The sequence below is a fragment of the Asterias amurensis genome, chromosome 2 (assembly GCF_032118995.1).
Source record: "Asterias amurensis chromosome 2, ASM3211899v1".
Taxonomy (NCBI): Eukaryota; Metazoa; Echinodermata; class Asteroidea; order Forcipulatida; family Asteriidae; genus Asterias; species Asterias amurensis.
In genome coordinates, this window is record NC_092649.1 from 24,023,268 (window position 1) to 24,047,244 (window position 23,977).

The 23,977-nt window shown below is 39.0% G+C and overlaps 3 protein-coding genes across 5 annotated transcripts in view; 2 read left to right on the top strand and 1 right to left on the bottom strand.

Annotated features, from left to right (window-relative positions):
* Positions 1-23,977, top strand: part of LOC139954280 (coadhesin-like) — a 42,569-nt gene that overhangs the window by 783 nt on the left and 17,809 nt on the right. The gene's annotated exons all lie outside the window — the stretch shown is intronic.
* On the bottom strand, positions 1,154-9,998 carry LOC139934033 (properdin-like). 2 transcript variants are annotated; one of them, XM_071928307.1, is made up of 6 exons: positions 9,419-9,998; positions 6,910-7,089; positions 5,864-6,034; positions 5,121-5,297; positions 4,462-4,638; positions 1,154-3,726 (listed from the first exon to the last, which is right to left on the bottom strand). In XM_071928307.1, the coding sequence occupies exons 1-6, from the start codon at positions 9,492-9,494 to the stop codon at positions 3,602-3,604; spliced, it is 906 nt and encodes a 301-aa protein (XP_071784408.1). In that variant the 5' UTR covers positions 9,495-9,998; the 3' UTR covers positions 1,154-3,601. The 2 variants fall into 2 exon arrangements, with proteins under 2 accessions (XP_071784408.1, XP_071784409.1); XM_071928308.1 differs by lacking the exon at positions 5,121-5,297 and having other exon boundaries at positions 9,419-9,997.
* LOC139954281 (properdin-like) lies at positions 11,339-22,609 on the top strand. The gene is made up of 9 exons (XM_071954014.1): positions 11,339-11,649; positions 14,078-14,317; positions 15,824-15,994; positions 17,623-17,793; positions 18,361-18,537; positions 19,188-19,364; positions 19,968-20,150; positions 20,811-20,839; positions 22,040-22,609. The coding sequence occupies exons 1-9, from the start codon at positions 11,553-11,555 to the stop codon at positions 22,154-22,156; spliced, it is 1,362 nt and encodes a 453-aa protein (XP_071810115.1). The 5' UTR covers positions 11,339-11,552; the 3' UTR covers positions 22,157-22,609.

The window sequence follows — 23,977 nt, forward strand, 5'->3', positions numbered from 1 at the left end:
TGCACTGCTCCCCTACTAATTACATACATAATTATACATCGGTTTGCATTCAGCCCTGGTTTTATTAACTTGAATATTATAACTGAGTGGTCAACAATGCGCGCAGATACATTGTTTTGCACAAAATGTCAATGTTTATTAAAAATATATATTATATATTTTTGTGTGGTTGAATATTGTATTCTGATTGCATTCTGTCATTTTTTTTTAAACACAGTGTGTTAATAATAATTTGTAATTTAACGTGTATATTTCCCAACTATTGTTGAAGTATTTAAAGTATAATTTTTGCTCAGTATTTATGAGTTTAACAAAATGAGTCTGTAGTGTTGTATCAAAGCACATCTGTAAACTTATTGAAAGTACATAAACACACATCGATTAAAGCTATGGAAACTCGTTTATAAAGAGTTGAGTCATTTTACGCGGCATTTGTACAGAATCGTTTCACAGAGCATTGATAATGACATACTCTTTGTGTAAAAAAAAATCAAAGTAAGACTGTGCAAGTCTAGTCCATACCACATTGGTTTTACATGTGTGCGATTCATTTTCGTTAAAAATACCATAGTCGTAGTTTATGGCTACAACAATAATTATTCGTATTAGGTGATTGGGAAAGTAGAAATTCACAGTGCATGACGGGGAAATAGTAAAGTAAATGTAACAAACCAATAACGAAAACCCGAGTATGGGGATAAGTTTCCGGTTAAGTGCACTGGGTAAACCATTTAAGCACGTTGCCCGGCTGAGTTTCACTCAATTTGTTACGTCTTAAAGGAACACGTTGCCTTGGATCGGTCGAGTTGGTCTTTGAAAAGCGTTTGTAACCGTTTTTTATAAAATGCATATGGGTAGAAAGATGTTGTAAAAGTAGAATACAATGATCCACACAAACATGCCTCGAAATTGCGTGGTTTTCCTTTTACCTCGTCGACTAACACGTCGGCCATTTATGGGGGTCAAAATTTTGACTCCCATAAATGGCCGACCATGTTAGTTCGCACAGTAGAAGGAAAACCACGCGATTTCGAGGCAAACTTGTGTGGATCATTGTATTCTACTTTTAAAACATCTTTCCAACCATATGCATTTTATAAAAAACGGTTACAAACGCTTTTGTTTTGACCAACTCGTCCAATCCAAGGCAACGTGTTCCTTTGAAGGTGGTCGCACAAAATTCGAGTGTGATTGGCAAATGGGGTTTCTAAAAATCAGCCTCTCGTCCCAAAGTTTATTTTGTTCTAAGTTTTAGTTAACAAACCATTCGCACTTTATGAAAAATTTAAATTGTCTTGATAACAAATTGCTCTTAATTGTGTTTTAATATTTTTTAGGAATTTTGTATACTTAGAAAGATTTCTTTTCATAGCAAAAAGCGTAGGCCTAGTCTTCGTTCAAGCTGTTTTCTGATTTTCGATTCGCGCGAGACTTTACCATGCAGTCTATAACCTAATTCCTTTGTCATAAAAATGTTATTATCGTTTCAATTTGACGTTGAAGATTCAAAGGGGGACTGCAGCCGATTTTACGAAACGCTAGGATTAATCCTATCTCGGGTTAGGACAAGACCGTCCTAACTTAGGATGGACTCAATGCGTCATCATGTCTTCGGACACATAACTGAACTCGTCCTAGGTCACAAGATTAATCCTAAGTCAGGAAGAGTTTGGCGAAATCGACGGCAGGTTCCGTTCATAGGCAATTGTCATATTCCTTGGTAGAATTTCATTGCAACAAAATTGATCAGGACCACACCCAATAAGACCACACCCAACGCACCAAGTCTAGAACCCCCACCACACATCGGTGAATGGTAAAAAATAAAAAATATTATTTTTAGGCTTTTTCCCCAAGCAAATATTTACTCAGGAACAAAATAGCATTCTTCACTCCGGTGCCCTTATCTACAGACATTTTATTGTTTCGGTATCCGCTGTTATTTACAGAAACCGAACCGGCTCCTTTCACCCGGACACAGTTTGAACGGCAGCTAAGCACAAAATATTTATGCTTACCAGAATAAGCTTTCAAGCCAATTTAGTGACCATGTCACATGTACACCTTTTGACTGTATATCCTGCTCTCTTTTGTTCAACAGAAAATTGTTAAGCAACCTGCATAAAAGCAGCTCTAAACGAAAATTGTCCCTGGGCTCAATTTCGGTGGCGGTCACGACATCGTGACGTTATTTATATTGTGCTTTTTATGTCTGTTTACATAAACTGAAACATTAACACCTCAAAAACATTTGGATATAAATAAAACATTTGTTTCCCTTTAATACAGAAATCATTTTAACAACATTTTAAACAACATTTATTCCAGGTCATAAAACTAATCGAAATGTGTTTTCACAACTTATTAAACAAATTAATTTATCAATCTCGTCTTCTGACAAGTTTACTAAAATTCTATTGCTACCATAGACTTGATAATAATAGTCGTGTTCATGGTGGTGATTTATGCGTAAATCTATAAGAAATTTTGATTTTATGTGAGTCTAGCAAATTACAATGAAATTTGAACGCTAAAATTGGATTATCAAAGCGGTGACCGGACCTATGATTCCTACGAATGTTATAGGGTTTCGCTTATTGGAGAACGTTACATATTACCATCTTGCACTCTGTAAATTAAACAAACTTAGTATCAAAAGGACGTATTTGTCATCTGATGTCAGGTGTCAAATTGCGGTAATATCAAAGCTTTTTGTTTAAAGACACTGGATACCTTTTAAAGTAATTGTCAAAGACCAGTATTCTCACTTGGTGTATCCCAATATAATATGCATTCTAGAATAACAAACCTGTCAAAGTTTGGACTCAATTGGTCGTCGAAGATGCGAGAGAATAATGGAAGAAAAAACACACTTATCGCATAAAATGTGTGCTTTCAGATGCATAGAATTCGAGACTGGCACCGTCTGAAGTAACATAGTTTTTGAGAAAGAAGTATTTTTCCACGAACTTGATTTTTGAGAGCTAATTTTGAGGTCTCGAAATCGAGCATCTGAAAGTACACAACTTCGCGTGACAAGGGTGTTTTTCTTTCTAAAATTGTTCACTAAAATACTTGAATTGAATTCGAGACCTCAGCTGTACGGGAAAGGTCAAAGTGGGTTCATCCATAAGTTCTTAACTTTACGTATCATATCTCCTGATCGAAATATGTTTGTGCCGTCTTGTAGTATGACACATTTCACAATAGTGTTTTTTAAGACATGACCCCTTTTTACCTTTCCTTCCAGTCCAAACAGGGAGTTAAACAAATTGTAGCTTAAACCTTGTAGCAATACGACACATTTTAACCTTACGAATGACCTGTCCTTCCGGTCCAAACAGGAATTTAATCAGCTATACCTTTTTTTTATCTTAACGGACCATAGATGGCTTACAAAATCATCAGTGGTTTGTGTGTATTGAATCACTTAATTAAACAAAATAGAGAAAAGTACTCGTTTTTTTAACAGATATATTATAATGTTAAAAGTTGATATACTTCAATTCATTTGCTCGTGCTGCTAATAAATACGTTGTCTAGTGGGGGACAACACGACCAAACCAGCCTAACAGATCGGAACTTTCGGATTGCTAGATGATCACCGTCTGGAACATATTTCACTCTCAAGGGGGTTTCCCTGTACGGACGCACAATCACCCGCTCTGTCTCTTATCCTCAGTCGGAATCCTCCGGAACAAGCACTCCACTCACCCCAGGGGCAACCTGTGTACAGTCAAACATCAATCAATATTATAAATATAAAGGAGTTGTACAAACAAAAAGTAAATTTCTTGAGAGTTTGCCTTACGTAATTATGATGAGGGCTACGCCAACCGATCTGTCGACCCAAATCAGCCGTGACACTTAAGCAAGACACATAACCATTGCTTCGTCCTTCGGATGGGACGTAAAGCCGTTGGTCCCATGTGTTGTGTAACGCATGTAAAATAACCCAGTACACTTATTGAAAAGAGAAGGGTTTGCCCCGGTATTCCTGGCTGTGGCTGCTGTAGCACATTGTAAACCCCATTTAAGGTGCTAAATAATTTGGTCTCAGAATTCATCACTTCAATAATCTTTCTGAAAGTTTGTATTTACTCAGCGCCTTGAGTATCTTCTTTGGTAGTTACGTGCGCTATATAAGACTTCGATATTTATTGTTATTATTTATATCAGGCTTCTAGAGGCAAACATATATCAGCGTATTGAATGGTTTCGTAAAAAGTACCCGGATGACAGCATTACTGCTTCAATATGGCATTTTAACAAGTTTCGCTGGTTACCATAACATATAGTTGGATGGCCCTTTTTTCGGGGGATACTCGCTATGGCAATATTGCACTCGTCTTCGACTGTTGTCATAGCTCGTGCAATATATTCTTGTACCCCTCAAAGCCATAAAATATAATATAATTGTTATTATTTTTATTAACTATCGTGCTCAACAGGTGTACTTACAGGGTGCCTGCGTGGTCTGGTCACACTCACTTGTTTCACTCGAATCGCCCCCACAGGGTAGACCGCCATTGCTCGGTGGGGGATTATTGCAAGCACGGCTTCGCACTTGTTCACCTCCTGTGCCACATGATACCGTACAGGGGCTCCAGTTGTCCCAGTCGCTCCATCCCCCATTTACTAAAAGAAAACAGCGTGAAACAATAGACTCTCGTTAATTAATGATGTTATTAAAATGTTTATCAATGAACCGGAACAAAGCTAAACTCGACTAAAGTCATGATGCATGTATACATGATTGTATACTATGGCCAGTTGCCCCTCACACCTTTAGAGGTCATGGCTTGGGTATAATGAAGACGACGTACGTGCGGTTTCTAATGATAATTTTTTGAACGCTAGGTGGCAGCAGACTTACCAGGTAAATTGGCATTGTTTACGTCATTCTGAGCATAATCACATTTCCAAGAAAATTGGCTTTACTTCGGAATGTGTTAAAGGTTTATTTAAAGGCCCGAAACTGCAGTTTGTTCTTTTAGTTAAAAAAAAACACACCTTAAAAGAACATAAATGTGAGGTTATATTAGTTTAGAATCAAAATGGTGCTGGGAAAGGCTTACGGGCAACTATCTAACCGCTAGAGGGCCGGTATTTACCCATACCTGGACACGTGACGTTGGTATCACAAGGTTTTGACTCTTGGGCTGTTCCATTACATTGGGATCCTCCATTCTCTGGGGAGGGGTTTGTACACGTCCGATATCGTGTTATATTTCCAGTACCACATGACGCTGAGCAGTTGTGCCAAGCCCCCCATTCACTCCAATTACCATCCACCACTAGTAAGGGTCAGACAGAAAAAGATATCAGCGCACTTAAAACTCTGTGGGGCTAAGGTGTGTTTTGTGTTTTCAACTTTCTGTTTTTCGCCTTCACCCATACCCCTCTAGCTCCCCTCTCTCCCGTCGCTCTTTCCAACGCAATATTGGAACAACATGTTTTTAATCAATAAATCGGTTTGCTATGCGTCAATCCTCATTTTGACGTCCGGATGCATACTATTGGCAATGCCCTTTCCTCTAATTGCAATACTGTTTTGGATCTTCTGTGTAAATAAAAGAATATGAAAATAACATGCATAAAATACATGAAGTTTATAGTATTTCCTTCTGCTTCTGCATTTCTTCAAACGGTGCCTCCGGAAAAATTTTGTTTCCAAAGAAAAGTTTAAAACAGAAACAAGCAAACAATCAAAATTATTCAACCAAGACGTTACACATAAAACCAGCCCTCTTAGATCCAATGCAGGGCCTAAAAAAAATATAATATTGGCGCGAGCTAAAACTCAGAATAATTGTTTATATCAATAAAGTACAACTTTATCAAAACTATTACATTCGCGTACCTGGACACGTGAAGTTTTCACATAAGTTTGACTCTTCGGATGTTCCATTACATTGGGATCCTCCATTCTCTGGGGAGGGGTTTGTACACGTCCGATATCGTGTAATATTTCCAGTAGCACAAGACGCTGAGCAGTTGGGCCACGCCCCCCATTCACTCCAGTTACCATTCACTATTTAAGACCAAAATAATGAATAACTGGTGTTCACAATAACGGATGTTTTGTATTGGTTAATGGTCGCTTACTATCACTTTGCATAGCGAGAGACACATACAAGTTGTACTATATTCAGAAACCACTGTTTTATAGGCAGTGGACACTATTGGTTATTACTCAAAATAATTATTAGCATAAAGCCTTAATTTGGTAACGAGTAATGGGGAGAGGTTGATAGTATAAAACGGTGTGAGAAACGGCCCTCTCTGAAGTGACGTAGTTTTCGAGAAAGTAATTTTCCACCAATTTGATTTCGAGACCTCAGAATTAGAATTTGAAGTCTCGAAATCAAGCATCTGAAAGCACACAACTTCGTGTGACAGAGGTGTTTTTTCTTTCAATATTATCTCGCAACTTCGACGACCGATTGAGCTAAACTTTTCACAGGTTTGTTATTTTATGCATATATGTTTAGATACATGAAGTGAGAAGACTGATAGTGTCCTTTAAGTTATTAAAATGTGAACATTCTTGTAAAATAAACTTGTTTCGTTTGCTATCTTATTCTGCGTCAACAACTACCGAAGGTCATTGCAACCGAGGTCGGGGAACGACTCGGGGTTTGACACTTTATTTCATTTGTAAATAAACCTACATAGCTTACGGCCATTCATAAAAGTCTCCGTTGAGTCATGGCAGTCAAAATTTTAAAACGGTATTGAATGCAAAATTTGCCTCACCCTATCTTGCAAAGAAGGCAAAACTCTAAAAATCTAAACAACATGCATGGTGCCTTTTAATGACCCCCCCCCCCGTTTCTACATTTATATTGTGAATGTAGCAACAGATAAATGAGTAGAGTGGCTAACCAAATAAAACAACACGCGTACCTGATGGACATGTGACGTTGGTATCACAAAGTTTTGACTCTTGGAGTGTTCCATTACATTGGGATTCTCCGATCTCTGGGGAGGGGTTTGTACACGTCCGATGTCGTGTAATAGTTCCAGTACCACATGACGCTGAGCAGTTTAGCCACGCCCCCCACTCATTCCAGTTACCATTCACTACTATAGTCGGTAGCGGGGAAAAAAGGGATAAAATCGGACTTTTTGAACTTTGAAAAAGACACACAAGCAAATTGATATTTGGAATTTATATAATAATGTTTTAAAGGCTTTGTAAAGTGTGGCCGGGTTTGGCCAATATAAAGTAAAATAAAGCACAGCGCTATTTTGCCAAATACACCTAAAAATTACACTAACTTTAATCAGAAGAAGGAACCTGAACTTTTTCTAAATGAAAATGGGTTATTTTAGTGGTTTGGCAAAAATACTTTTTTTTCCGGAAGCAACGGATTATTCCAGAATACTGTGACGACCGTTTACAAAACTGCGGGTTCTACCAAGTCCTTAACAGAAACTAGTGGTTTTAACGAGTTTCAAGTATTTAGAGTATAATTTGAAAATCACGTAGGGGGCCTAAGTAACAAAGACACTCAAATTAATACCTCACATGAGTTAGAATTCAAACAGGTTTTACTGGCTATTAGTTTATATCCTAATTTGTCAAAGAAATGCATCAGCCATTGGTAGCGTGTGGTGTGCACTATAAAATCTGCCGGGTCAGAACTGACCCGGATTCCAGATTCCGGAAGGTCTGACCCATTTTGGGGTAAAAAAAACCTATAATTGAGTCAAACTGTGACGTAGAATCCGGGATGATTTCCCATGTTTGAAACATTTTCCCGGGTCAGATTGACCCTATCCACAGTGACCCTAGAATCGGGTCAATTCTGACCAAGTAGTTTTGAAAGTGTAACTAGGCATTTTGTTCTAAATTAAGTCTTGATTGTAACGACGCCTCGATACACAGAAGAGGTGTTTGGCATAACAATCCAAAAGCTCCTGATAGGGATTGGACCCCATTGTCTAAAAGTCGGCATGTGTACACTGCAAAACCTGGGGTGTTTTAACCATTTAAAAATTGATCTGCTTTGTATCTATAATATGATGTGACAGCACCGACACGGTGTTAATTTCACCAACGATATAGTATGGGGATAAATTACACCATGTTGGTGTTGACACATACCAAGAAGAATCAATTAAACACCCCAGTTTTTTTTAGTGTACGAAGCAACTAACTCAAAACCAATAGTTGTTATGTAAAACGCATGTTGTGATAGCCTTTATACAGGAAAGAGTGGCCGGCAAAAGGGTGAAGTGCCGGTCATTTCCTTTTAATCCTCTGTGAACTTTTGAAAGCATTCCTCTTATAAAAACAAACACCCAACAGTCATGCCTCTCTGGTACCTCCCTTTGGTGCAAGTACGAGGTTACATGGAGGTCATTGCAACAATATGTAGTGTTAGTAAACGCATCATGCCAGCCACAAATGGCAGCCTTAAAGACACTGGACACCTTTGGTAATTGTCAAAGACAAGTAAAGAAACATCAGAATCGGGTAAATTTACTAACCATTATTGATATCAAACTTTGCCATGTAGTATGGGATATTGTTAGGTACAGTAAGACAATGCCTACGGTGTGCCCTCCGAAAAAGCCCAACTTGAAAAAAATGACAATTTGGGAACAAAATACGCAGATGAGCCTTTTTGCCTTAAACCGGAATGAAAGAGGCTGATTTAAATGGGAAAATCAAATTGAATTGACCCAGAAATGATCTTATTTGAAACCAAACCTTTACTTAGAGTTGGGATGATTGCCATGGAAGGCTACACTGTGTAACCTTAACACTGACTGGTCTCCATACCAGTTGCTAAGTAACACACCAATTAAATGACCAAAATTATCTCTAAGCGCTCCGGCTGTGTTGAATTTGACACCATGGGTGTTTTCACACATAATACAAAAACAAAAATCTAATTTAACACCATAGAGTGTTATAATAAAACCAATGCAATATTGACATAGATAAAATAAGTGTAAGTTTGACAGTCTATTGTGTAAATTTTGGGTGTTTTGGGGGAAGCTATAATATGTGACAAAACCAATTATGTTTCCACACCCCAGTTGTTGCAGTGTGGCTAGCTTAGTGTTGAGACGTCTTTGATATAAATATGGACTAGTCAAAAATCTAAGGGACTATAATGCCAAGCTATAACTGGTCCTTATGGACACTCCTTGAATGAAACGTTTAAGGCAAACCTTGTTAAAAATCTTCAGGGCTCGATTTCAAAAAGAGTTAGGACTGGTCCTAGAGTTAGGACTAGTCCTAAAAACCTAGGACCAGTCCTAGGAGATATTAAACAACTTAAGGCTAGTCGAAAGTTAGGACTGGTAACTCGTCTCAACTCGAGATAAGATTAGTCTTAACTCTTTATAAAATTCATCCATTGTCCTACTCCCACTTTATGTAGTCTTTGTCTCAACTCACCTGGATTGTCGCAATAACACGTTGAGGCAAGAAGGAGTAAAATTCCAGCAAAGATACCACCAACTCTGGAAGTCATGATCGTTCAGCAGCCACAAAAAAGACGTACAGACAAAATGTCGAGTTTTCACGGTGCGACTTTCCTTAAAATTGAACGTGTAGAATTTGTCATGCGCTGCTGCGGTTAAAACTGAACCGGACTTTACGTTTTTACCACAGGAGATGATTTGGCTTCGGGTAGTAATACACGTTGCTTAAATAATGGTTTCACAGTTTAAAACAGTTCCGTTTTTTGATGAAAAAGACCATACGTAAGGTAACTGGAGCTCATTGTGACATCCACAATATGTTGATCTAAGTGCGTGGACTGTGCCAGATGAAACGCCAAAAAAACAATGACAAAACACACACAAAGATCACAGGTAGCCTGTCATATCAAAACAAACGTTCTCGTCATCATCTGGTTGTGGGGTTGTGGTCTTCGTGACAAAGGTTACTGTATGGTACATTTCCTTATTAGCTTCCTTTACGTAGGAAGGAAGGAAGGACCATGAACTTGACGGTGTTTGTTGACATGTGTGTGTGTATATTGTTTTAAGAGTGAAAGCAAATTGCAGTCAACTTGATTCAGCCGACGCGAAGATTCACGATCTTACTACGTGTTTAGGTACCGCTCTGAGTCCCAACCTGTTACAGATTTGTGAGCTCATTTCCCCCGCGTTTTTGAACTCGCGTATCTTACCAACAACGTGGGAAAAAAGATTCGCCGTATAAATGAAGCAACGTTTATCTGTTTAACACCTTTATCTTTATCACCTATATCTCAACGATAAATGTTTAAATAGTATTTGGTACAGACGATAGACATAATATTAAGAGTTTTTGGGTTCAGATAGTGTCGTTTTGTAGAGTTTTAATGAGGCACTGGGCACTACTAATTACTCAACAAAATTGTTAGCATTAAAAACTTACTTGGTAACGAGCAAATGGAGGGCGGTTGATGGTATACAATTTTGTGAGAAAAGGCTACATCTGAAATAAAGTAGTTTTTGATAAAGAGTTAATTTCTCACTGAAATCATTTTGTTTATATGTTGGGATACACCAAGTGAGAATACTTGTCTTTGACAATAACGTGTTCAGTACCTTTAAAGAGGAGGTTTCTAACAGAAGAATTGGGACGCGATACAAAAGAACTGTTGTAAATCAAGTGGTTTAATTTAAGTACACTCGCTGTATAATTATATTTAAATGTACACTTCTATATACTATAATGTGTTTGCCAATAACTTAGATAAAAAACATGGCAGGCAATTGCAAGTTGGCACCATCCGATGACGTCACGGCTCTTTAACCCCCGTTCTACGTGTTCGAAACTCCCTAATGCGTTATGTTAAACACTAACGGACTGTATAGTCCGCAGATGGTACAGGTATGTGCGTGGAGGAAGGTAGGCGTAGGTTCTCGTTTGAAGGTGGGGTGCAACTTTCGTATTGTCATGTTTCACTTGTGGTGATGAGAGTTGTTTCACATTTACGAATCATGGTAGATTAACTATAAACAAGTACGTTGTCGATTTGGTTTTCTTTTTTACACAACCGATGGGGACGTATTTCAAACGGAAAAACAAATATTTACCCATCAACAACAAAAATGCGTCTTTGGTTTGGGATGTTGGTGGACTGACGTGATGCGTGGCATTGGATGGATGGGGTGTAAACAATAGGAGGTTTTGGGGAACGCTAGGTGGCAGCAAACTTACCGGGTCAAAGTTCATTGTTTAAAAAGTTATGAGCATGCGCACATTACTGACAACAATAGTTGTTTTTACTGGTAAGTCTGCTGCCACCTATGGCGTCCAACAAGTGTCAAAGCTTAAAGACTGCAGGAAATGAACTGATAATGTTTGTCTGCATGTGTCCGACATAGTCCAACGTGTAGGTATGAACGTATGTAATAACACCAACAACCGATTAGAATCTGAACAATAAATCAAAGTACCCAGAACCTATATTTCAGGCCTCACCGGAATATCTGTTGCGTATAGCATAGGATTTCCTGCTGTACTTCTTTACAGTCGCTGCACTGTTTATATAGTTTGTGAAGCTGTAACTTGGGACCATTTTTGTAGCCGTGTGATGAAGACGAGAGGCCGTGAGATGATGAGTTGTAGAGCCCAGAAGGCCGTCCTTTTAGCGGTGGCATGCTTTGCCATCTGCAGTATTGCTGTCGCCGGTAAGTTGTTGTTATCAAGTGGATGTTTCTATTATTATGGCTTTCATTATTAGGCCAAGCTATTGCTATGAGGCCCAACCAATCATATAAGGCAATCTGTAGTTTTCTTTCTGAGTGAAATAAATGACGCCAAATCGAGGATATTAATGTCAATGTTCGGCTTCTCACACCATTTAGGTATATTTAAAACCACTGAGGCCGGTGTGTTCCTTCAAAACAAACAATGTGATGACATTGACACGAGTGACAAACTTGATGTCATTGTTTATTTGGTCACTCTCAGCCTTTTAGATATCAGTATTCTTATAAATAAGGTTTTTGTCCAGGAGGAAGTAAGTTTAGTTCTTTGCCGACGAGTACTAGTCTGTTTTGTATTTTTTTAACTTTTCGTTCAGACATTTTGTTCTCTTCTACGTTCTTGCCGATACGATCTTTTACGAAGAAGAAAACGGAAACAAAAGATCAATGTATTATTGTTGATATCTTTATTATATTTTCATTATTTGTTTGTAGTGTTAAGTTGTGTCTATTTAATTCTAATCTTCTGAAGGCCAAGTCGAGAAATAAAAACAGTTGAATGGTAGATATAGACAAATATAATTATATCTACAACTAGTTTATACACACGACTTTCAAATAAGTAACTCACAATGCAAAAAGCAGATTTGTGTGTTGCACAAACTATGGACAACCCCATTTGGTAGATTTAACGTACAACCTTAGCCGTTGCAAAAATAACTATTCACAATTTCGGTAGGTTTTAGTCGCTATTTATTTATACATTTATTTGTTGTTGAAGCATAGGTTTTCTCGGTCAAATTCGGCAAATCAGCAGCCAATTTCATTTTCATGCGTTCGAATTAAAGCTGTTTTGCCTCTCCAGTTGTTACTGCATGTCAAGTTCAGAATTCGGCCATTCAATTTCGTTTTGAGTCGAGTCAAATTCCTTTAGCACTATGTTCAATTTAGTGTGTCGTCATTCTTTTTCGAGACACACACGCCTCAAGAAGCGACTGCGAATTTGAACGCTGCTTTGATGAATTGTTAAATTGAATGATTATTTTGTTAAATCGAATAACGCAACATTACATTTGACTAATCATAAAATGAAATCGAATGACCCTTTTCAGTAGCATTCGATTTCGCGCGAAATAGAATAGCTTGATGGTTAAATTGGCTGCTCTTTTTCCGAAATTGGCCGAGAAAACCTATAATAGTGTATCACACCATTTACCATGCAAACAATGTCCCCGGTTCAGATTCTATACCATCCGGAAGCAGATTTCCGTGGTGTAACCGGATTCTGTTCACATTGTACTCAAATCACTTTCCTTTCTGGGAAAACCCCCTTTAATCTAATTGTGTGGCTTGAATAGTCAACTTTATCTTTAGAGTACACATTGACACAAAATAATACAGAATTGTTTTTTTGCGAACATATCAGTTTCTGGCAGTGTAATCGCTTTATGTAATCCACTATATACAACTCAAGATAAGACCAATTTAAGAACTCACTATTTCTGCAGTAGTGCAGTTAATAACGATCCTATTGATTATTAGCTAAAGTAGTAGTCCCAACCAATTTACTACATTCTGCACAGGTAGTAGTTAAAAAGCAGGACAGTTCTTTTGCAGAACTGAGTCTCCAGAACAATCCGATAAATCCGGGGGAAAAAATCTACTAGTAGTAGTATACATCTGCTCTCTAGAGAACATTACCTGGCAAGTAGATACACACATGGTGTTACCGCAAACCAAAATTAACATTTATAAACTCACAGATAATTCCAAACGAGATTAAATAAGGGAATCAATGTGTGGTGAAGAGCTTTTCAACTAGTGGTTTAAACCCAACGAGGCCTGGTTCTTGATAATTTTACCGAGACGAAGTCGAGGTAAATTATCAAGAACCAGGCCTCGGCGGGTTTAAACCACTAGTTGAAAACCGATTCAACACACTTTGATTCCCATTCATAAATACCTTTTCGGTCAAAATCATCATCACTTTTTGGTCAAAAAGTAAAATAAATGCAAAAATAATAATTGTTAAACGATTTCTTTCAACACAACACAACGCTGCCCTCGCGTAAACAACTCCTTATAAGGGAGTGCTGTGCGCGTCGCGCGTATCGCGTGATGTGGCACAACTGTTTCAGCCGTTGCTCTCGACCAATAGGAATGAAGAAACTCTTATAAGAACAGGTGCAAGGTCGCGTGTCACGCTCATGAATTAACACTTTCAGTCATTATCAAAAGGTTTTTGCACACCCACGTGACGCGCTCTCCACCAATAGGAGTAGAGAAACTATCTGGGGTATTTGTGAATCATTTATAATAAATAAACGGCATCCAAATACGAGATTCTAAAGTATGTTTTTACACAAAAATGACACTGTTGTAAATAAATATTGTGTTGTCCAATTCTTAGGTAACGAAGAAGGTTTTTGTTTTCGTCACCGGACACCGATCGGCAAAAGGGGGAAATGCCATGGGTTGGTTGAGATACCTCCCGGGTCTGGTGCCCAGATGAGCACTGCCGCTGAGTGTTGCGACCGTGGTGGTACCGGGTTGGCAGAGAGGATCACTGGCAAGAAGTGCCGAGATGCCTGCGACGGGGAAGCTAATGGTCAAGAGCAAATGGCAGAGGAGGATGAGGATTCAGCCCGAGGTATAGGTTAACAATAATCCAATCAGAATAGAACCGTACAAATCACAGTATTTCGGGAATGAAATGAGTTTACATATACAAAATAAAACACACACACATAAACAGGCATGTTTATGGTGCAGACCGTGGACATCTCTGTGTTCTCCCATTGGTTTTGTACACAAAATCTACCGAGGACTGTCCCCGGTGTGACTTTTTCGTTGGATCCCTTTTGTTAATGTCCTCGGTTATCAATGGTAGACATGCCCAGTGTTTTACGGATTCGTCCCTCCCGGCTGAACAGTGTTTGGAGCGTGGCAAGAGACATGTTCCCTACAAGAGCCATGCTCCCTAGAAAAAATAGAAAGAAATACCAGTCAAATATAATGTGCTCTCTCTTGCTCGTAGCTAAATTGGAAAATAGCATATTATATCTTCAGGTCTCGACCCCAAGTAAACTGTGCATCACTGAGGGCGCACTTGGGCTCCCTACAACAACAATAACATGATATGCACCTGACGATCATCAAACGAAGTTGACGTTATTAATAGTTTTGATGACGGCATCATTTGGCATTAGTTCATGAAAACAGTGCAGTTATTATAAACATATTTGTTTTTCTATATCGTTGTTCTAGGATCTTTTAATATCGTTTTTCACTGTTTACTATCACCTTGTTAAAGTCCCAATTATTTATTCAATAATCAATAACATGATTATTTATATTCGTTAGTTTATTTGTTTTTAAGGACTGTCCTCCTCCATTCCTGGAAGACCTGGAAGTCACACTAAGTCTGTTCTATTGCCCAAATAGCCGACTGGGGCAGGTGTGTCCCTTTAAGTGGCTACGTATTTTTTTGTCATTTATCTGATGAGTGCATTAGTGGATCGAAACGGTCTGTCCAAAAGAGAGATACGCAAAGGTTTAATTAATAGCTCATAATCTGAATTTATTGCATAAATATTTATATATATTAAAGGGAAGGTACACGTTTGGTAATTACTCAAAACAAATATTAACTTAAAAACTGACTTGGTAACGAGCATTGGAGAGCTGTTGATTAGTATAAAACATTGTGGGAAACGAAGATACGTAGTTTTTGAGAAAGAGGTAATTTCTCACTACAGTAACGAAAAAACTTCTAGCTAGAAGTCTTTCACTCTTATCTGAAATCACACAAATTCGTCCAATTAGGGTGTTTTTTTCTCTCATCATTTTCTCGCAACTCCGATGACCAATTGAGCCTAAATTTTCACAGGCTTGTTATTTTATGCTTATGATGGGATACACCAAGTGAGAACACTGGTCTTTGACAATTACCAAACATGTACCTTCCCTTTAAATAATAAATAGGGTAGATGGCCTTAGCTTTCGATCCAAACCGGACCTTCTTCAGAGGACCTTCCTCTTTATATATCCTTTTTTTTTTACACATAGTTTTTACATAGAGACCATTCCTTCTTTTATGATGATAAACATGCATTTGTATGCAAAGAATGACATCCAACTCATTTTAACTCCGCAGTGGGAGGAGTTTTGGGTGAGTGGGGTGAGTGGACGCCATGCTCCGTCTCGTGTGGGGAGGGCACTATGCAGAGGCAGCGGGAGTGTATCTGCATGTCTCCTGGAAACAAGACGTGTTGCAACGGTCAAAATGTTGAGGAGAAGCTCTGCAATACTAATGTGTTGTGCCCAGGTAAATATACCTTTATCATTCCTACACCATCTCGGTCATATCCCACGTATCTAGCAGCGGTAAAGGGATGCTATCATTCATTGTGCAAAAAGAAAAGACTATTTTGCCCTTCCAGCCTCGGTTGTTTACATTGGCCCTTTTCGAAACCACGGCTTCGGCTTTGGATTCGGCTCAGGCTGGCTTTGGATTCGGCTCAGGCTAGCTTGGCCCCGCGCTCAGGACTTTAGATGAGAGAACGGAGCCTGAAGCTGAATCCAAAGCAAAAGCCATGGTATCGAAAAGGGCCACTGATTGGAATGAGAGAGAATCAATAGACCACGGGACGATGTTCCAAATTCTGATTTCCAGTAGTCTACCCCACACAAATGCTTTTATTGGTCTCAAAATTTGTAGGAAATTCCACTAACCACGTCTCAAAAGTCGTCAAGCCCAAAACTTGCATATTATAGATTCACTTGCGAAGTAAGTAACAAAATACGCTAATGAGTTGCAAAAAATAAATAGATGACCATAAAATTATACGTTCGGCCAATCATAGCGCATTCAACATTTATGTGGATGTGTGGACCAATGAAAGAGCTTGTTTCTGAATACTTTGGTCCTAAGGATTTCAAAAAGATGTCGTCTTATCGGGAAACGTTGCCTTTGAAGGACTACTCGACCTCTATAAAACTACATTATACTTCAAAGGTGGTCGTATTTAACAAGGTTTATTACACAACCCAGTGCACTTTACTAAAATAAGGTTTTACTGTCATTAACTTGTGGATTAATTACAAAAAAGTACATCTTGTGTTTCATGGTCGTATCCAAAATGGCGGCAGTGGTTAGGGCTGCGGCTGTTGCTCAGGGATTCTACGAGCATGGGTACGAGCACAAAGTCTCTTGATGTGTCTGATTTGGCGGTTAGTATTTGGTGCGTTCGATTAGCTTCCCTGGGTCGACCCCGCGCAGCCGAGGGAAAATGGAACGGTCCGGGGATCACCGAGGGAGTCGTAGTTTTAACCATAGCACGAGTTAAAGCAGTCAATAATATTTGTTTTATTACACCCAACAGACTATTTATCATCTTCGTACACGTAACGTTCGTATGCGCGTTTCAGATACACAACTGATTGGATTTAAGGTGGGTAAAAAGACGTCAGGGTACTGCACGCCATGTGATAGTCGTCGGACTATCACACGGCAAACGATGCACCATCACACGGCCGCCGTCTAGTAAAACTAAGACATATCATGTGACGCGCTCTAAACCAATGAAAAGGCAGAATATTTGTAAGGGGTGTTCAAATAAAACATTGTGAGAAACGGCTCCCTCCGAAGTAACGTAGTTTTCAAAATAAGTAATTTTCCACAAATTTAAATTAGAGATTTTGAGGTTTTGAGGTCTCAAAATCAAGCATCAGCTGAAAGCACACAACTTCGTATGACAAGGGTGTTTTTCTTTCATTATTATCTTGCAACTTTAACGACCAATTGAGTTCAAATTTTCACAGGTTTGTTATTTTATGCATATGTTGAGATACACCATTAAGTGAGAAGACTGGTCTTTGACAATAGTATCCTGTGTCTTTAAATCTATTCTTTATTTTGCACTTTACAAACGTGTCAACTACTTAACGTAATAGTGAATGGACAATGGGGCGAGTGGAGCCAATGGAGTGAATGTAGCGCCACCTGTGGTGAGGCAATGTCCCGATCCCGCGAATGCGACTCCCCACTACCGCAGCATGGTGGTGACAACTGCACGGGAGACTACATGGATGTCGCATGGTGCAACAATAAAAGAAAGTGCCCAAGTAAGGTGGACCTGACATTTTCTTTGTACAGTTTTTTTTATGTTAAAATACTTATACTGTATATTATTATAGAAAAAGAGTTCATTTCAGAACATGAAAATGGAGACCAAGGTGACAACGTCATGCACACGTCAGAGTTATACGATGAAAGAAATACAATACTGATGTTACGGGTTTTTTTCTGGCAAATTTAAACTTGAAGGCAACCAATTCATTCTGAGATATGGACACACTCATCATATGACACTATTAAGTTTGTGTAAATTGGTCTGTATATACACCCAAACCAACATTGCACTCATAGTGTCCGCAATGCCTAAAATGGCAAAATGGCCACGAGACGCCCAGATAAAAGTGGGTCGCAGGGTATACAATAAAACCTCTCCTCTCCCACTGTTTAATGGGAGACTTTCAGAACGCTTGGTGGCAGCAGACTTACCAGGTAAAATCCATTGTTCTCGGTAATGTGCGCATGCTCAGAAATACGTAACAAATGGAAATTTACCCGGTAAGTCTGATGCCACCTAGGGTTGGAAAGTCTCCCATTGTGTCTCTTTGTTTTTAAAGTCGATGGCGGATGGAAAAAGTGGAGTGCCTGGTCACCCTGCTCAGCCACATGTGGACGTAAGGGTCGTCAGAACCGTTACCGGAGTTGTACAGATCCGAAACCTGATTTCGGCGGGCTGGATTGCCAGGGGGACGTGAACTCACAACGCACATGCACTTCAAACCGCAGATGCCCAAGTGAGTCAAGTTCAAGGTCATCTTAGGGTATTTTTTTTTAACTAAAAGATGTGTGAAAACTCAAGAATGTTGTATTAGCCTGGTAAAGATTTCAAAAACAAACCATCAATAATATGTTTGGAACATACTCTTACTTGAGAAAAAAAAGCCAATGTGATAACGTTTGATTTGTCCTCCTTTTCTACACAATTTAGTTTTGTTATTGATAAACAACTTTGTTCAAATTGAGTTGTTAGAATACTTTGTCAGATTGTTGTCCGATCTTCCTTAGTAGCGCGGATATTCAAATAAGAAGACACAGATAAAGTTACGCTCCGACGAAAATTCATTAAAAAAAATAGGAAGAAATTGTAAATAAAACGTAAACTTGCAGGTACAACCATTTGTAAATCTCTTTTGTGGTTGTTTTGGCTCTGAGCCGTTGTGGTCTCATTCTCAACAGTATCTACAGAAGCTTTCTCCAGAAGACGATCAGAGCATACTGATCGAAACGTCGAGTTGAAACCAACGGTTCTTTTCAGAACCACCCCAACTCATGAGAGATAGTCATTACATGGTGTTACAGCAAATATTATAGTACCATTCTTCTCGTCTTCAAGAGAAAAATATATGTTAATTCCCAAGTCTCCTATTATCTTCTCCTGTCATAGTTGATGGCGGATGGGGTGACTGGAAGGAATGGCACTGCCCTGAAGAATGTTCACAAGGCATGGAGGGCACTGCATGGAGAAATAGATTTTGTACCAATCCGTTCCCGCTACATGGAGGGAAAACGTGCATAGGCAGCAGTGTGCAGCGCGAGCCTTGTCCAAGCGCCACATGTCCAGGTAAGAGCGATTGGTTTAGCTATCAGATACAGACGGATACGTCATCACTTGTGTGTTTATCTGACTTCCGTACGATCTTAATGTAAAAATGTTCACTCTCTTCTCCAACTGGTGTTAGTTTTGCTCTTTTGAGAGTGAAAGTCAATCTATATTACTCTTTTTGAGAGAAATTTGAACGAACTTCACTCTAAATCGACCATGGCTCTTTGCAAGAGTGGTAATGGCGGACAAAAGGAGTGTTTTTTACTCTTTTACATGCAGAAAGTTTGTTATTTTGAACGGATACAGGAGCTCATCAAAACAACGGATGCCGTTTTGCTGATTTTAGTTGTACTTTTGCCCTAGATTGAAAACATTTCCATTAAAAACTCTCCCACATATTAGCATATCAAACGCACAAACTCAATCGTAGGCTAATGACGGAGCTTAATCCGCAAGAGGGCGCTAGTTTAGGCAGTACTTATCGGGGACAAAAAGGCCATGATCACATACTTGGAACAAAGTCTATAATATCTGTATACACAAGTGCCAACGATCCACGTGTGTGAGCATCGCGTCTTACTGATGAAGTTTTTCGTTTTGTTTTACTGTGTGCTAAAACAGTTAACGGAGGATGGGGTGAGTGGTCCAGCTGGTCTAAATGCTCATCGACTTGCGGCACTAATGGTTTTAAAACAAGAAAGAGACAGTGTGACAACCCACTCCCTACATTCGGTGGATATCCGTGTGATGGGGATCCGATTGGAAACAAATCGTGTGACAACGACCCGTGCTTATACAATCCAGGTAGGTTTAACTTGTAACATCAAATCGTGATATATTTATTAAATAGTTTGGACACTATTGGTAATTGTCAAAGACCAGTCTTCTCACTTGATGTATCTCAACATAAGCATAAAATAACAAACCTGTGAAAATTTGAGCTCAATCGGTCGTCGGAGTTGCGAGATAACTATGAAAGAAAAAACACCCTTGTCACACGAAGTTGTTTGCTGTCAGATGCTTGATTTCGAGACCTCAAATTCTAAATTATGAGGTCTCGATATCAAATTCATGTAAAATTACTTCTTTCTCGAAAACTACGTTACTTCAGAGGGAGCCGTTTCTCACAATATTTTATACTCTCAACCTCTCCCCATTACTCGTTACCAATGAGGTTTTATGCTAATAATTATTTTAAGTTTACCAATAGTGTCCACTTCCTTTAATCTGTTTTGTCCAATATGAACATGTAAAGAAAACAACATTGAGTTGTTCATATTTGTATGTCTTTATAACTTCTGGTTAAGCGATAGAGGGAAAAACTGTAATTCTTTGCACTTTTTAGAAAGTATCTATAGCGAAGTCTTATTATGTTCTATATAAGATTAATTGATGTTTATTTCAATCCTGAGTGTAAATTGTCTGTAAACAAACTTTAAAAACAAATATTGTGCTTTATTTCAGAGGACGACAGTCAAGGGAGTGCTGTTAAGGTATGCCTAAAAATAGTACAAACAATATTAGAAGTATCACATAATGAACACAAATTAAGAAAAGAAAGAAAAGTATAATACTGCTATTGTGCAAACTTCTCAAAGAGTTCTTTTCAATTTTGGTTTGATGCCAACAAGTTAAATACTATTTACATGGCAGTTATCATGTAGATAGATTAAGTGACTATACGACGGGAGAATTTAACATTTTTTTATTCGAGCATCCCCAGCTCCAGGCCCCGCCCCGCTCTTACTTATACTTCGTAACACGAAACCAAACCACAAGCTAACACTAAAATCTAACAGAAAAAACAAGACGAACTCGGCAAATGCATCATTTTATTCTCATTTGTGTTTCTTTAAAGGAACATTGCAGATTAATGGATTTTGCTAACAAACAGTTGCTGGCAGTGTTAGCACTTTGTAATCCAACATGTACATCAACTGATAGACCTGTTGAAGTTTGATCGATCGGCCATCTGATGGGTCACGAGAAAATGGTGAAAAACCGATTACACATTTGCATGACATCGATGCAAAAAAGAAACAAAGCTGAATAAAAGGACCACTGAGCGATAAACTCAAAACGGGAATTTAGTTTTATTTATTTATTATCAAATGTGACATTTCAGACAGAATGATTTCAAGGGATGTTTTCTACTATCATGCTATTAATTTTGGTTTTTACCCATACACCGATGTGTGTTAGCACTGTATACTCAGTACTTTCCCGAGTCCTGTGAAAAAATATCACAGGCATGTTACTCGGGTGGGATTCGAACCCACGACCCTTGCAATTGTAGACCAACTAGACTACCGAGGTTGCCCGGTAGCTATAGGCATTTCGAATCCTATGTTTTGGCAGCGGGTACCGCAACGATATAATAGATGTTAAATTTGCATCGGGGATAAAGAATATTATCAACCTCGGTAGTCTAGTTGGTAAGAAACTGCTCTAGAATTGCAAGGGTCGTGGGTTCGAATCCCACCCGAGTAACATGCCTGTGATATTTTTTTTTCACAGGACTCGGGAAAGTACTGAGTATACTGTGCTAACACACATCGGTGTATGGGTAAAAACCAAAATTAATATTCTTTATCCCCGTTGTAAATTTAACATCTATTATACTATCATCATCATTAGACCGTGTAAGTTTTATTTAAATCTGTGATTTTCTGTAATGTTCCTTTAATACACAGAGTGAGGTACCTTGTGACGATGAAGATTTCGATTCGGCCGATGGAGGTAGTGGTTGTAATGGAAGCGGTGATGGAAGCAGCATTGATGAACCGGAATATAAGGATTATCCCTATTAGATTGATCGATAGAGGGCGTGATACAACCTAAGTGTCACATAGACGTTATTGCAAATACTCGGTACGTGCGCTGTAGGCATTGGATGAGGTGCACGCTGGTCTAGCTAGCGCTCAATTAATTTGATCCCTTCTAGACCAGCATGCACCTCATTTAACAGTTAGCGCTTGCGCAATGGATATTTGCGAAAAGGTCTATTTTGTCCACTGCTGGTAATTAATGAAGCACAACTGAGAACAGACAAGTCTGGCATCAGAAACATTGATATACCTCACCGTCTTAAAATTGATAAAATTGGATGGTTGTGATTGCTGATTGTTAAGTCTGACACCAGTCGCAACAACAACATACATGTACTGGGTGCGTTCGTTTAGCTTCCCTGGGTCGACCCCGGTGTGTGGCGTTTTTTTTTTCCCCAGGACAACCGTGGGTAATTATCTGCACACGTTAGTCCTGGGAAAAAAAAATGACACACACCGGGGTCGACCCAGGGAAGCTAAACGAACGCACACCCAATATAAAGCATGTAGATGGACGAGAGAGACACTATGGGTGCGCGTTCGTTTAGCTCCCCTGGGTCTACCCCGGTGCGTGGCAGTTTTTTTTTTCTAGGCCAAACGTGGGTAATTATCTGCACACGTTCGTCCTAGAAAAAAAAACCGCCACACGTCGGGGTCGACCAAGGGAAGCTAAACCAACGCACCCATTGTAAAGTATCATTCATCAATAGCTTGCCTTTTACTGAAGCCTTTTTTTGTATACTAGCTTTGGAAATGTAATCATATATGATATAGCCTGTTATATACCTCATATATAGAATCATCTAATCTGATTGGTTAATCAATGGAGTCATGGAAATAGCTATGCCCCTTTTTCTGTCAAGTTGACGTCATGGTGACTATGCCCGGGGCATAGTCAATTGACTATGCCCGCCCTGAAAATAACGCAACTATGATATGTATAATGTACGACTAGCGTTCCCCGTGTCACGGCGCAACCTTTTTTTTTCGCAAACGACCTTTCATCGCAGTCAGTGTTGTTGATTGAAAGAATCTTTATTCGGTATATAAAAGAAATGTTGACTCCTTAATAATCGGGGAACAGTTAAAATTATAGGCCCTCGGTGATGTCAAAACCATGACTATGCCCTCGGCTTCGCTTCGGGCAGCGCATAGTCATGGTTTTGACTTAACCTTCTGGGCCTATAAACGTTGCCCCTCATAGCAGTCAATATTTCCATTCTAAAGAGAAGGCCCAATCCAATGTGGACATGATACCATGGTACCCTAGCCTTTTATTGCAATTAGACAATTAAAATGAACTATTAAGAGCGAAATCCCGTTAACATTTAATAAACGTCTGCTAACTTGATATCTCATAACGCATTTGCTTCCTGCTAGTTACTCATTGAAGTCAGAGTATGCCTACTGCAGTCTACCTTAAACAAAACTTGAAATGTTTTACTTGCACATCACTTCAAAAAGTCTCAATTGTAGATGTAAACAACGAACCAAAACCGTTCCCGCCAGTTTATTTGGACACAACCGAAACGCCAAGTCCGGATTGATCACTTGACGTTTACTATGGTGGCCCTGAAGGGACATCGCACATTGCAAATATCTTTGCAAATATTTGCGATGTCGCAAATATCTTTGCAGTATCTTTGCACATATTTGCGATGTCGCAAATATCTTTGCAAATATTTGCGATGTCGCAAATATATTTTCAAATATCTTTGCAGATATTTGCGATGTCGCAAATATCTTTGCAAATATCTTTGCAAATATTTGCGATGTCGCAAATATCTTTGCAAATATCTTTGC

Bases quoted from the DNA above. Each gene is read 5' to 3' on its own strand.
- LOC139934033 (XM_071928307.1), bottom strand. From the start codon at position 9,494: ATGACTTCCAGAGTTGGTGGTATCTTTGCTGGAATTTTACTCCTTCTT. The intron at 5,298-5,863 runs GTACGCGAATGT...GACCCTTACTAG, and splicing joins TGAAAACTTCACGTGTCCAG to TGGTGGATGGTAATTGGAGT. The intron at 3,727-4,461 runs GTAAGTACACCT...GACTGTACACAG, and splicing joins CCAGACCACGCAGGCACCCT to GTTGCCCCTGGGGTGAGTGG.
- LOC139954281 (XM_071954014.1), top strand. From the start codon at position 11,553: ATGAAGACGAGAGGCCGTGAGATGATGAGTTGTAGAGCCCAGAAGGCC. The intron at 15,995-17,622 runs GTAAATATACCT...TTAACGTAATAG, and splicing joins TACTAATGTGTTGTGCCCAG to TGAATGGACAATGGGGCGAG. The intron at 20,840-22,039 runs GTATGCCTAAAA...TTTAATACACAG, and splicing joins GTCAAGGGAGTGCTGTTAAG to AGTGAGGTACCTTGTGACGA.